General features: G+C 41.3%; 1 protein-coding gene across 1 annotated transcript; it reads right to left on the bottom strand.

Moving 5' to 3' along the window:
- Window positions 1-1,131: 1,131 nt before the first annotated feature.
- Window positions 1,132-14,250, bottom strand: ASB11 (ankyrin repeat and SOCS box containing 11). The gene is made up of 7 exons (XM_027640645.1): window positions 14,073-14,250; window positions 11,013-11,092; window positions 8,013-8,120; window positions 5,773-5,923; window positions 5,440-5,574; window positions 4,272-4,463; window positions 1,132-1,329 (listed from the first exon to the last, which is right to left on the bottom strand). Exons 1-7 carry the CDS (start codon window positions 14,248-14,250, stop codon window positions 1,205-1,207), a joined length of 969 nt encoding a protein of 322 aa, XP_027496446.1. The 3' UTR covers window positions 1,132-1,204.
- Window positions 14,251-15,106: the final 856 nt, after the last annotated feature.

Below are 15,106 nucleotides of genomic sequence, written 5' to 3'. Positions count from 1 at the left end.
AAACTACTAACCCTGATGTTATTTATTTAAATTAATACCACAATGGACAAAGTTACAACACTCTAAAAATCCTTTCTCCCAGGAAAGTAACTAAAGCCTCTAGAACAGGGAGTGAGGGAGCCGACAAGCCTGCAAACCTGTCCTGGTGAGAAAAATATAACAAAGAGAATATTTGGGTGATGCCATCTTTAGTGGCCCTGCTTCACTCCTGCTCTACAGTCCAAGGATTTATCTTGAGGAATGTCAGAGCATGCAAAGCCCAAAAATGCAACACTTCTTCCTTTGCTTTTCTTTAAACCTTGCAAATGACAGACATTGAAATCTCACCTGCTATGCCTGTGAAAACATTTACTGTTCTGTTCTGGAATTAAGCTAAGAAAAATTGTTCATGAAATGAACGCAGCTAGATCTGAGGTGATTGGAGCTTTGGAGGGATTTTTTTCCAGAAGAGATGAAAGGTGGGGTTTTTTAAGACTTTCACACATTTTTGTGGGTTTACTCCAAACCTGTGCTCTTGCTTTGGTAACATCACTTGCACTTCCATGGACAAGATGTGTTAGTGCTGGGGGCAGCTGGGCTCAGGGATGTACAGTGTCTGGACAGCCAGAGCCTGCTGGTAGTTGCTAGGACTCCACTAGACTATAGAAAAGAGATGAAAGGGTGTGAAGTCAAATCTGACAGAAGATGTGCAATATGTTACGTACGGCTGAAGTTCAGCACTGAAAGCTTTCATTCTCACACCGGTGAAAGAATAACAGCCATTACCTTGATTTTGACATAGAGATTGGATAGACAAGGGGAAGAAGCTGCACAGATACTACACAAATAAATATAGCCCTAAATGCAGAGAAAATTGGGGGGGGGGGAGTGGAGGAGGGGAAGAGGGGGCAGGGCAAGGTAGTAGGTGAAGGTGTGCATGTGCATCTACAAAGATGTCAAACACATGTCAAGAGCTGTTCATGTTTTACAACTCTCAGGCTGGTGTAAGTGGATGTGGCAACAGACCATGAGGGAACTGTATCCACGATATCATTCACTGTCTGTGAAAAGGTGTTTTCAATTTGCACTTTCACGTAGCAGCTCATGTTTGGTATCCGCAGTAGACAGTACATGATGCCTCTGATTTTTTTTCTTTGTTATAATAATTTTACAGTAAACAACCATTTGTTCCTCTTTCTTTTCCGGTATAAAGACAGTCACAGACTTATCGATAAAGGAGAAAGTTCTCAAGCGGCTCAGGCAGGTGCAGTTTGTGGACTGTATATAGGCACGACCGACCTAGATGCTTTCTGATACACAACCGGCACAGCTGGGCAAGACTGGCAGGACCTGGCAGGAAAAGAAAAGGCAAGAATAAGCACCCCCAACCCCATCAGCAGTATAAGCCAAAGCAACAAACACCAGCAAGATTTGCAAATCAGATCAAGCACTACACAGTGACTTGCTGAAGTCAGGGATGGCTAAATAGATTATTGTTCATATTTAATTTATGTTGTCAAAGTTGGTTCAGCAATTTGAAAACTACGAGCATAAAAATCCTTTTTCTGTATGCACTGCTAGGCTTTTCTGCATCTTTTCTTGAGCAAACACTTAAAATACCATAAAGTTGTCTGCACTGGAGAGAGCTCTGGGATACATAGCCCTTGCTCAGGACATAAGACAACTCCCAGCAATTTTGCAAAGATAAAGATACAGGATAAATACAGTTAGTTGTTCACATATATAGAATGTGCTTCTTCCAACTGCTGGTGTCTCAGCAGGTACCTGCACAAATAGTAATTACAACTTAGCCTTTTTATATGACTACACTGTCTCTGAACATGTATGTCAGTCAGTCTATCAGTGCTCCTCAAAATATTTTCTTACTATGTAAGCCAATTTTTACTAAGTCTGACTGAAAGAAAAACATATTAAAGATAAAAAGTCTTCAAAAGTTTTGTGCAAAAAGACATCGAGAGGAAAAAAAAAAAACTTCCAAAAAACCACCAAGATGAGAGGCCTTTCTGTCCTTCCCTAGGCCCCGAGGTAAAGGCTGCTTTATGTGAAAAGCTCTTGTTAAACATCAGAGGGTCAACTGGCAGGAAAACTGCCGGATAACTCATCCAGACAATGGTGAGGTCAGCTTGGGCACAGCACTGCCCACAGTGGTGCTGCCCCAGTGGCTTCCCCGCAGGGGGACCAGGAGCTGCCCCAACCGCACCCACCATGGGTCAGGTGAGGGGCATGCCAGGCACAAACCCACCAGATATGAGGCTCCATTGCTTCTGCAACTGTATGTTTGCACATGCAAATGCAAGTTGCTAATGGATGTGCCCCTGCTCCTCCTTTGCTTTCCTCTTGCTGGAGCTGATCCAAGTGAAACCTTTATACCTGCCCAGAGGTGCTCAGTTTTTGAACCCTGTCTTAGCCCTGCCACTCCAGTTTCTGCCCAAACAGTAGCAATCACAGCAGAGTTTGACATGTAATGGGTAAAGATGTGTGCTTAAAGGCCCGTCCTTATATCTTACAGATAAGCTCCATAATCTGTCCTTTTACTGCAGGAAAGTAGCCTAAACAGGCTGATAATGTCCCCTCTGAGAAGTAATTAATGGAAAAATATGAGATATGTAGAAAAGACCACTTGTTCTACTGATTGGAAGTGAAGAAAGAAGCTACCATCTCCCAGAGTAGTTAGGAAAATAGACATGGTTTATATTTCACATCACTTAATAGTAAGGGGAGCAATTAAATGGAGTCATCTAAGTAACCACAATGGAGAAGTTGGAGGTAGGAAAACTCTACAACTTCTGATGCTTATTTCAAACAGAAGGAAACTTTAGAAAACATAGAAGTAGGGGTAAAGGCAAGTTGCATGTTAGACATAGCAAAGTATGTGAAAGTGTGACTAAGGGTGAGGAAGCTGAAGAAACTTCATGTCTGAAAAATGGAGAGCCAGCAGGAGCTGAAGTGCCCCTCTAGTCCCTCTGACTGTAAGGGAGAAGAGAGTGACAAGCTGAGAGTTAAAATCAAAAGAAAAGTTCAGGAAGAGAAAATTATTAATATTGGACTATTTCTTTATCTCCACAGTCTCTGGTTCACACAGGGAGCTGGAGCAGGACAACTGCCAGCACTGCTTTTGCTCACACATCTGAGCATCTCAGATACAGAGACAGAGTCACAAGAGGTAAGAAACATTCAAGCAAAAGTCCTCCCAGAAGGTTTTCGACATGGCAAATTAAAGCTCTGCATGAAAAGTCATCAAGAAAGGGAATAGGACAGAAGGATATTAAGCCAATGTTTCATTTTCTCCATAAAGCCAACCAGTGTTCAAGGACTGGCGCAAAACCTGTGTGCAACACCGACAATTATTAATTAACCATCCAAGAGCTGTTTGGAGGTGGGCCCTCTGTGCACATCATGCTTTGGTCCTTGGTGGGTTGGGAAGGTATAGGCTGACTGCATGGAGGAGCATCATTCATCTTCTGCACAGGCAAAGCCTCAGAGTGGGCACAGACTGACTAACAAGCTACTAGTGAGCTGGGAAACACGGAGTTTGGAGGAAGGGGGGTCGGAATTAGTTCAGCAAGTCCATATCACAGGGCTATTGTTATTGGATGCATCAAGTTCTGGCCAAATGTGGTGCAGGTGAAAAAGGCACAGGAGGATCTGCATTCAGTTCTACTCAGAAGTTTTTTGAGTAGGCTGGAAAGATAATTAATTGCAAGAAGGCTGAAGGTAAGCTGCAAAGGGCAGTGCTCGTCTGTGCTGGGATTGCAGCCCCATGAACCACATGGAATTGCTGCATGCTGTGAAGCTGAATAGCCACCTGGCAAACAGCTCTGCTTTTTCCTGGCAGCCGAGGACACACACACTCACATCACTTTTTCTGCAGGAAGCAGGACATTGACCCACAGTACTGGGCTGAATACTAGATGGTGGTACTAAAATATTATCTTTGAATAAACTTTTACAGTAGGTTTTAACCCTTAGAGTCCTGATAGGTAAATACATATGATTTTCCTTCAGTAGACAGGAAATGAAAACACAGAAAAACTGAACAATTTGTCCACTAAAACCTTGGCACTACATGGCAGATCTAGCAACAAAACAGAGTTCTCTTAGTCATTTCTGTCATGGGCTGCAAGCTTGAAAGCAGCAGAGCAGGTAACCCAGAAGAGAACTTATATTGAGCGTTACTTATAAAAGCTGTCAAGAAAATCTACTTAGGTAAAAAAATAAATACTGCTTTACTAAAAAAAAAATTAAAATAAAAGAAGAAAGGAAATCATCACCTTCCCTAAGCAGAAGTGCCTGCTCCACTTTGCTGTTGGGTGTGGCAAGGTCCAGGGCACATTTGAGTTCAGCATTTCTGCATTTTGGGTTAGCGCCGTAGTCTGTCAGCAAGACAACTATCTCCACACTGGATTTCCTTGCTGCTGCGTGGAGGGGGGTGTCTAATCGCTTCCCCATGTTAACGTTGGCTCCTTGAGTGAACAAGAGTCCATGGTTAGATCCGGGAGGCAGCAGAAACTGTCTGAACCCACATAACACAGGCTGGTTTCCACCAGTAGCCTCAATAAATGAAGGAGAAAGACAGCACACAGGACTCACTCCCTTCTCTCAATAGCAGCTGTGCAAAACTCAGCAGGTCAAATACCTGCACTGTCAGAGTCCCCTAGGCCACCAAACCCTGTCTGCGATGGTCAGAACTGAGCAGCTTGACCTTCAACCCAACAGATGTTCAAAGTCTACCATATCCTCTTTAAATTTGTTTATAGCATAAAATCTAACATGGATTATATTAATTTAATTGCCACAGGGAAAACAAAACAAAACAAACAAACAAAAAAACCAACCAAACAAAAAACCCCAAAATCTTTAGGTATCTCATTGTAATAACTCTGAGAGCACAGCAAGCAAAATGTTTGCCATAGGCTGGCCGGGCACAGCAGGGCCACACTTCAAGCAGGTGTAAGTCAGGTAATGTACACTGATAGAAGAATTTATGCTAGCTCAGAGGCTGTTCCTGGACCTGCCGTGATTATTCTTCCAAGCAGCTTTACTGCTGCCTTCATCATCCCCTGAGAAATAGGTGAATTTAATGTTTAACATGGCAGTTTATCATAATCAAGAGTTGATTTTGGTCAGTAATATTAGCCAGCATTTTCTGTGCTTCCTGTTATCATTCTAGAAAAGTAAAAGAATTTTATTTTCACATTCAGATAGCTCCAGGGAGGTGTATGTAATTACAGCTTTTTTTTTTAACTGAGGAAATCATCATTTCTTCATCAATGCAGGTGAAATTTTTAATAGCCTCAAATGAGTCTCACAGATTTAGGCTGCCCAAACACCACTTGTGGAAATAACCCATGATGTTTGCAGTGGAGAGGCAGCTCAGAGAGACCAGAAGCACTGGCTCACACCACCATAGCTCTCCCTTGGCCCCCTTTTCAGGTGTACCTAGCTGCAAAAGCTTCTTGACACAGTCTGTCCTCTGGTATGTGCAAGCCACGTAGAGAGGGGTCCCATGCTGCAAGTCTTCTTGGTCAATGTCAACCTCATGAGCCAGAAGGATCTCCATGCACTCCCTGTGACCTGTGGAGATAAGAGTTGTTGAATTGCTGCAGAGCAGAACACACCCAGGTGCAACCTATGAGGAACAAGAGCTGCGAAAAAGCTAAGCCTGTTTATCTGTACTGGTATGGAAGTTATTTATTTAAAATATTTTGTCATCAGTGAAAGATGCATTCCTCATTTAGTTATTGTTAGCTGCATTCACACCCTGAACATTACCTCTCTTGACTGCTTCGTGAATGGGCGAAGCAAGGTGGTTTCCCAGCTGTGGCTTGGCTCCAAATTCGAGCAGCATGTTGACACACGCTGCACTGCCACTGCAGCAGGCGTTGAACAGTGGGGTGATCCCATCAATGGTGACTGCATTGACCTGGAATGGCAAGATACACTCAGGATAATCCAATTTAAAAGGAACGCCATTGGACTGTGCCTCATGTACACACCAGAAATGCACCAGAATGAGACTCTTGTCATGTGTAATTTCAGAAATTATCTTATTTACAACTTTCTGAGTTATATGTTGTGACATATATATAACATTCTCCTTTGATGTTTGCACTCTTTCCCAGATAACTAGTGCCAGAAGGCAGTGACATTGCCTGCTATTAATGCTCCTCCCGGAGCTGCTAAAAATGCAATTTTTTTATTATTTTTTTTTATATGGAGAAGTTGAATATCTTCATAATCCTATGCACCCATAATGGGTACAGTATAGTTTGATCTGGCCTCAAGGTAGAACAGCATCAGATGAAAATAGCTTTGCTTTTCAAATGAAAACATTTACTTTACATTTAATACTTTCACCCAAAACCATGTTTCCAGCAAAAGAAATTTTCACAGAAACATAGTCTTAATCCCAAACAGAAAAAGAGCTTGAAAGAGTCCATATGCACGTGTCTATGCAAGAGAGAAACAATTTCCTTCCCCCACCTCTAATGTAATGACCTGGCAAGAACCACTGTCACCATTCTCTGCTGGGACAGCAGCATCCCTGGCTTATGCTGTGCTCCATGCTGTAGATCATAGAATTGTAGAATCAGAGAATATGCAGATTTGGAAGGGACCCATTGTGATCATTGAGTCCAACTCCTGGCCCTGTGCTGGACACCTCAAGAATCCCACCGTGTGCCTGTTTATGCTGTGTTTAACAGCCCTCAGCTTGTGTTTAGCAAGCCCTCAGGAGCAATTCATGCAGCAAATCTGCATGTCTCTAACTCTGTGGCACACCAGAGAAGAGCAATGGATTATGCAAGCATGTGCCAATTTGTATAGATCTCCACTGCCCCCCACCTCCCCCCAGTCTCATCAGGCAGATGTGGCTGGAGCTGCTGGAGGCACTGGAGGTCTATAAGCATCACTTCACAACAGGGACAGCAATGCAGGCAAGCTTGTAACCAAGGGTAAGCAAGGAGATAAGTGAAGAAGAAAAATTATTTCCTTGGTTTCCCTCTTCATTGGGTATTGGTTTAACTGGTAAAAGAGGACAGAATGGCAAGACAGCCATTGTGGAGTGAATGGTTTGGTATCACAGGGAAATAAAGGAAAGCACAGCAAAAAAAGGAGAGCAGCAGATTGGCATATGTTCTTCCAGAAGTTACAAAGTAGCCTGTTGACTTTATTTATGAGCAGAGAGTTGGGGGGAAAGCTAAAACCAAAAAACGCTGGAGATATGTATTACACTAGGAATAGGCTGATTTCTTAGGAAAGCAACAGAGAGTTCAGAAATGATTCTCTGAGTTATAAAAAGGCAATGGCATTAATATACCAAAATCAAGTAAAATTCATTAGAAAGGGGGTTTCCTTTCATCCCTCTAAGGGATTAAAATTTGGCATAGAGTTTAGAAAGTTAACAAATTTGTTTCCTTCTGCAGAGGATAGCTTGATTGCCTGTTTTGGTGTTGCTCAGTTTCTTGCCATATAAATTGTACTTGAAATGCAGTTAAAATAAAAATATTCTTACATATTTCATCCATTCCTTTATCTCCATTGTTAACATGTATTCTACCCTAGGTCCGATTGTGGGAATTATTATTTTATTAGCAGATAAAATGTTTCATTGCTTCAAGAACATCTATTTTTAATTACATGAGACTTCCAAACCATCCCACAGAAAACCAGAGATAATGCCGGAGATCATTACTGGAGGGGAGGGGAAGGGATAAGTTACTTTTTCAAGGTTATTTTCACCTAGCATCTTTCATTCCTTTTCCATCAATCACAACTATGTTTCACACACAGAAGGAAAACAAAAGAGAATAATGATGTGACGCAAGGGGAAGGCAAATCCATCACCCATGGAAACAAAGCACTGTTTTATTTTTCCACGTTTCTATCTGGGACGCTCCTGGACATCTGCATCTTGGCCCTGCCACACAGACAGCCTGCCCAACATCCCCATTGATGCAGGGAGCACCTGAGTTCCAGGTGCCCTTGTCCCAGCTGGCTTCCCCGGGACTCACCTGGGCCCCGTTCTCCAGCAGCACCTTCGCGCAGGCGACGTGGCCGCCCAGGCAAGCCTCGTGCAGAGCTGACACACGGTCCGTCGTCACCAGGTTCACGTTGAAACCCTGCAACGCAGGGTCAGGGTGTGAGGGGAAAACACAAACCACAGCTCCCCCAGAGCTCGCATGGGTGCAGTCAGACCATGGCGGGAGAGCATCATGTCACTGGGTGCGCGTCCAGGGAAGGTGCTTGGGTTGGATTAGTGCTGTTTAGTGCTTCAGTTCTTGTCCCCACATACCACAGCTGGTGATGGGGTGAAAAAAGAAGCAAGGACAAGCTATGCCTTCTGTTTCTAGTGTGTTTATGATGCGCAGTCAATCACAGGAAAGACATCATGTTTCTTAAACTTCTAAGGGTGCCATTACCCCCCTCTAATAAGTCCACCACCAGGAGCTACAGCTGGTAGGATTCACCTCCCTGAATGAGGATGCCTCTGGCACAAGTATCAACAGCTCTGCTGGAGCTGGCAGCTCCTTCAGTAGGGAGATATCCCTAAGATATGATTCATCTCGTGCTAAGGCAGCTGTTTCTAGTAGATCAGATGAATTATGTCCTAGAAGTTTTTTTATTGATTATATGGAGTACCTAGTTTGTTTCCTTCAGAGGTGGTAAGTACTTGGTAAACCTATAAGATAGATGAGACAAATCTCATCCACAGATCAGTTCCTCTTATTAGACCACTCAGGAAATGTTTTACACTGGAAGAAAGAACAGTGATTTACAAACACATTAGTACAGGTATTTACCTAAATGACAGTTGCCACACCTATTCCTGCACAAAGACATATTCACAAAGGACAAAACAACAGTCATGTGTGTTTTCCCCAGAATGCAACTAAATCTCCTGATAATTAAGATTTTACAACCAGGCCTGGAAGCAGCTCTGTTTTCTGCTTGATGGCATGTTTTGAAACGCAGTTTGACTCCACCTGATGTGCTATAGACAGGACAGCTCACAAGATGGCAGCAACGCACTTTTTGATATGCAGTACTCATTGGGATGGGCAGAAATGAATACCTGGGAGCAGCATAACACTGTAAAAAAGTCATCGGTCCTGACGTCATGAGTATTAAAAGCAACCACTGTAATCACTTTAGGCTAGGCATTCTACGATAGAAAAACAATCGGGTTTAGGTCATGTGAAAATATTAGTAATGTAAAAGTTGTCGTTAAAATTATTCCATGCATTACAATAGTACCAGAAGAATAGATAAAACCTTGAAAAAATATTGAGATGATTCCATTTTCTAATTGTATAATTGTTTCATAATTAATGATCAGCATATTCCTTCAAGATCAATGTCTTCTAGAGACTCCTAAGGAGACCTATTCTCAATCATTATTCACATATATATATACGTATATATTTAACAAATAAAACTCAGTCATTGCAAGTGAAAGAATAAGTACTGATATCTTGGGCAAAACAGCAATCACTTCCATTAGGAAAAGGAGAATGAGTTATAGATCTTACTGTGGCTGTTTGCCAAACATTGCTCATGTTAAACCTTGTTTTCAATGTACATGAAAAATCAAACTCTTGTTTGGGTGCTGAAACAGGCATCGGTGAGTTCTTGAGCTCTTTTCAATCTCCAGCACTACATAATCTCCTTATGTCCAGGCATTCCCTATGGAGCCAAAGCCTCACTGCTTTCTTGAAAGCTATGGTCCTTCCATAGAGACTTCTGAGTGTCCCATATATACTCAAGTATAGTCCAACATTTAATTTTAGGCTAGTAGTGTAACTGTATTAGAAGCAATGAGCAGTGATTGTGCTGATCCATGAACAGATTTGTCCTTACATTTATCAAGGCGTGGTGAATCAGCTCCAATTCAGGCTCTACAGACATTACTGCCCTGATCTCTTTTCATCCGCAAGGACCCTCATCCTTTACTCCAAAAATTAAATGTCTTCTAGAGAAGGAGAAAGGGTGGATTAACTAAATGATGGATAACCATAACACTGCGTGCTTCTCCAGTGTATAACCGTGACCAGTGCATAACCAGGGCATCTAGTGAATAACCACTACTCCAGGTGCTCCACTAATCAGATGGTGTAAGGTCAGCATAAGTGAGAGAAAGAGGGTCAGAAAACCATCAAATCCCTCAGTGAATAAACCCTCTTTTTTTTTTTTTATCCCTAACCTCCACCACTTCCTTTTCCATAAAAATACACTGTCTGTAAACAGCAACATCTTTTAGCTGCAGTTCAATAAAAGTCTGGAGTGGAGGCTTTTACATCGGCAGCTCCACTCCTTGAAGATGTTCTCCATTTGAGCTGTGGCTACACTGGTAAAAATTATTTACCTTGGTTATAAAAGGTCTGATGGCCAAGTCATAGAGCTTTACACTCAGGGAATTAATTTCTCTGCAGTTGCCTTGTGGGGGAAGGGGGAAGAGGGATGACAGTTGACCATTCAAGCCAGATGAGGACATTGAGTTTAATCAAAGTGGTAAGGAAGACAATTGGCAAAGCATGAAGAACCATAACCTATCCCTTTTCATATCCAGCTTCTTGTCCTTTCTAGTGTATTCTTTCCTCCTCTCTTTCCTCTGGTTCCATTTGGAGCAGAAGGTTTCAGGCTGACAGCTCTCCCTTTACATAAAGCAATATGCACTTTTATAGCTTTCTACTGTTTGTTGGGGGTTTTTTTAATAGTCTATATATATTTATTGTCCCTATTCTCGAGCCCAGTTTGATGGTGTATCATTGAGAAAGAGCACAAGGATCATTGTTTATCATATAGCAAGCTACAAGCTGTAATAGTCTTTGTCCTGGGCTTGTCCCCAGCATCTTAACTGAGCAAACTAATACATGCCCAAAAGCATTTGTGCTGATATATTATTCATACAGTCATATTTCTTATGCCCTGATACAGTCTATTACCAGTTCATGGATGCAAATCATGTGAAACCACCCTGCTTCCCAATCTTTTCTTTACCTGTGGGCTTTTACCTGTGCAATCAAGGTTTTCAAAGAGAGGAGGCGTCCCTGGAAGGCAGCATCATGAAGAGGGGATCGGTCTGCCCAGCTGCCTGAAACAGCAAATGCATGGAAGCTAATTCAGGTGAGCAGCAGAGGCAGATCCCAGGAGGACAGGGGAAACACAGCCTCGTGTAAATGCAGATCAGGACTAAAATCAATGTGGGGTCAGTGGTGAAACTGTTTGATAAATTGATTTCAGCAGAGCAGTTGAGGGCTCAGCAATCCTGAGAAAGCTGGCTGCTCACTAAGGGACCTAAACAAAAGCTTCTTGGCAGAACTTTTAATAGAACAGCTAAAAACATGCTTCAGCAAAAATCACAAGTTTGGTGCTGCTGGGTTTAATAGGGAGACTTTTGAACCCTGCAGTTCTCCTATTCAAAACCGTATCAGCCTCCTCCTTTCCCAGGGAGCTTTGGATACAAATTGCATCCCAGCTTCCCGGGCACTTAGTTAAGAGATGCATAGCAGGGAGACATGGGGATGACTTGTCCATCAAATGAATTCTGACATGTCCCTGTGAGTTTTTTTTCATGAATTGACAATTTCATAAATAACATCCTCCATCTCAGGCTACCAGGTAATATATTTCATCATCCTCTTCACTGAAAGATTTTAGAAAATGCATGGAAAAACAAATTCTGCCTGAGGTTTTACTTTTCTTCTTTAATAATGTTGAGATGCTGAACTGTTTGGACTCCTTCATGTAGTCTTGCTTGCCCTTTTTCTTATATTAATCTATTTATGTGCTAAGAAAAAAAATTCTTTATCATAGCTACTACTTACAGGCATATACAGCCACCCAAGGTTAAATCCCTGCCACTCAAGTAGAGAGAAAAATTTCTTGTTCCATATTAAAATTTATAACCATACCACAACAGTGGGTAGTAAGTATTTCTCCAAAGGCCAGCTGCATTTGCAGTGCCACAGGACAGAAGCAACACCAATTTTTTTATTCATCCTCTGTTGTACAGCAACCCCATGGGCACTTATTTGAAACTCTTGTCCTGTTAAATTTTTTCAGCTACGCCACACCAGAGAGAATGGAAAGGGTGATTTATCTCCATTTCAAATAATACCCAAGGCAGTGAGAAATCAATGAAAGGCACAGACATATCCATGGGGACTTGAGGCCAAGGACACAGCAGAGGTTTCACTCTTGGCCAAGATAGTTTCCTTCTGTGTACCTAAGAGGCAGGATGCATTTGAGCTCATGGGGTTAAGCTTTTAACTATAACTATTACTTTTATTTCCATTTATGTAGGGAGCTGTTCCTAGGCTCCTAAGGCAGGAAGCTGGAATGGAAAGACCAGCTGGCACAATATATGACAAGGCTCTGAATGACTAGGTAGAAGTCAGCAGTCAAAATGATGGAAACAAGAACCAAGCAGGTTGAGAGAGAAACATCTTCCTGAAAATATCCAAAATACCCCATACCCCCCATCATGCTGGTGACTGAAATAGGCAAGCTCAATTCAGAAAATCAAGACATTGCAAGTGACAAAGCCCAGAGCCCTTATACAGCAGGAAGATTCAGAAGTAACTCAGACAACAGAGCTACAGTGCCTTATTTAACCTTTTAAGCCTGAAGTGTAACACATGCAAGTGCATTTCCAATGCATGTGTATGCACACACATCCCTCGCCGTGACAACACACCATGACAACTGCTGCACAGTTCCATGCCAGCCACCACAACCTACCTCCCTGAAACGTGTGGCAGATATAGTTCCCATATGGGGCACATCTTCCCTTCACAGCTGTGAGCGACATGACTGAAAGCACTCTCCTTTTAAATGTCTATGGATAAGTCAAGCAGTCCTGCTGCTGCTGTGCTACTTCACTGCAAGGAGAAATGCTGCAAAGCTCTGACTGTAATACGATATAGTGCCCCAGTAACAGTATCACATGATCTTGCATTTTGTAAGATTATCCTTGGTGGATTTTTGCAAATGGTAACTTGCAATAAAAATATGTTATGGCCTGCTGAATTTGAAGACACCTCAATAAGAACCTGCATGAAGGAAAAACTGCTGTTTGCCAAGTCTGACTATGATTGCATAAAGGTGCTTGATAAAAAATGACAGTAATAAATAATAGGAATTATATTCTGGAGAATAAAAAATAAATTAACAGCCAAGACATGCCTGTATATATATACAGGCTTTATAAAGGCTTTGTAAAAAATGCTTGGCTGCAGTATTTCTCTTGGCCAGATCTTAATCTCTCTGCTTTGGGTGGCCATCTCGCACCACTCATGTTCTGCTCCTCTTCATGTGCCTGTTCATGATGGCACAATCCATCATAAAGCAAGTGCCAAACAAATGAGTCACATAAAAATGTGTGATGTCACAAGGCTGATAAGAATCTTCAACTAGAAAAATAAGTCCTCATTAGCAGTAAATTTAAAATACTGTGTCATTTTAATTAGTGGAATTAACAGGCATGCAAACACACGTCTGCTCATTATTGTGGCAGTGATGTGAAGGAGTAAAATAACTTGGAAAAAAACAAAACCATGACCTACTAAATAACCTACAAAATACAATATATTCATGTGCCATATATTTTTCAGAACAATTTTAGCTGCATTCATTTTTATCATCTGATTTAAAAAAACCCAAGGATTCTTGGCTTGGATTCATGAAGTCATTAGTTATATCCTCCTAGCATCTCCTTTCAAAAAATCAATGTGCTAAAACTTTTCCCTAAATATTCTCTGGCAGTAAAGCTGGATATTTAGTAAAACCATCTGTAACCACTGCTAAAGAATGCCTTGCTTCCGAGAACAATCTTTTTATTTACCATAGGGCCTTGAGCAAATGTTGTTCTCATTCTAGCTGGAGTCTCATATTTTACACACCTAAATCATGCCAACACATACTGACACTGCAAAGACCCCAGAAATGGAAGGCACTTCAGGTTAAAACATTCACGCATGCATTTAGCAACAAATTCCTCATTTAAATCCTCAAGTTACAAAAATGTAGCAAATATACATTTAAATGTTAGAGAGTCCATATTTTTACCTTACCTGGGACTATTCCGTAGATCTCTTCTGCTATCCTGGCAGCCTCTTTTCTGTTGCCTTTAACAATATAGAAATGGGTCAGCAAAGCCAAGGAAATCTTAATTAAAAGCTTGAAGCAAAACAAAGCAAAAATGGCAAAATAAATGTTAGTGAAAGCATGGAGTATAGAACTGCTCTCCATTTTGGTTTGCTCTTTGAATAGTTTCTCAGGTTGGCTAAGTGGCACTGGGCTATTCTTGGTATCATATGTCATCTATTTTAAACCCTTCAGGACCTGCTGTTCCTCACTTACCAAAAATACATTCTGGTTTTATTTGGTAGAGGCTATTTGATACTAGATAACCAAGGATAAGATACTTTGAACATCTCTGTGTACAAGAAAAAAACAGAAACACTTTTCCAAACCCACATAAATTAGCATAAATTTTCAGACAGATGCTCTCCATACCACCTGAAAGCCTGAACATCCACATTAGATTAATTCTTTGATGTTCTTAAATGCAGTTCCATTTACAAGACTGCATAGGTAAAGATGCAGAAATTATTCAGAGATTCAGCAAAAAGAATGCTTTTCTGTGTTTCCCATCTTGATAACAGGCCTTGCTGGTATTCAGATACAGAACAAAGAAAACATGTCAAAGAAAAGCATTATCATGAAATAATTTGAAATAAACGCACATATTTCCAAAGCCAGGGCTAAGAAGTCAAAGTTATTCTTGGAGGAGAAAAATACATTGAAATTGTGTGATAAGAAACACATGATAACATACTGGTATTTTCCATCACTCAGGGATAAAGAATGCTGTCCGCTGGTATCTCTTGCAAACAGAATCTTACTGTTTTGAAAAAATAGAAATATTTTTACTTCATCCATCATTGATTCAAAGGTATAATATTTGAAACCAAAGAAGATGTACCCTTTCTTTAACTGCCCTTTTTACTTTCTGAAGGCACACAGCTTCCACAGAGAACAAAGTATTTTTTCTGCGTGTAATTAATTCAATCTATGTAGGATACCCACCTCTTTTTCTTTTAAA

The sequence above is a fragment of the Corapipo altera genome, unplaced genomic scaffold (assembly GCF_003945725.1).
Source record: "Corapipo altera isolate COAL_440 unplaced genomic scaffold, ASM394572v1 0, whole genome shotgun sequence".
In the NCBI taxonomy this organism is placed as follows: Eukaryota; Metazoa; Chordata; class Aves; order Passeriformes; family Pipridae; genus Corapipo; species Corapipo altera.
Note: the sequence above shows the minus strand (reverse complement) of the source record. Positions and strands in the feature narration are given on the sequence as shown.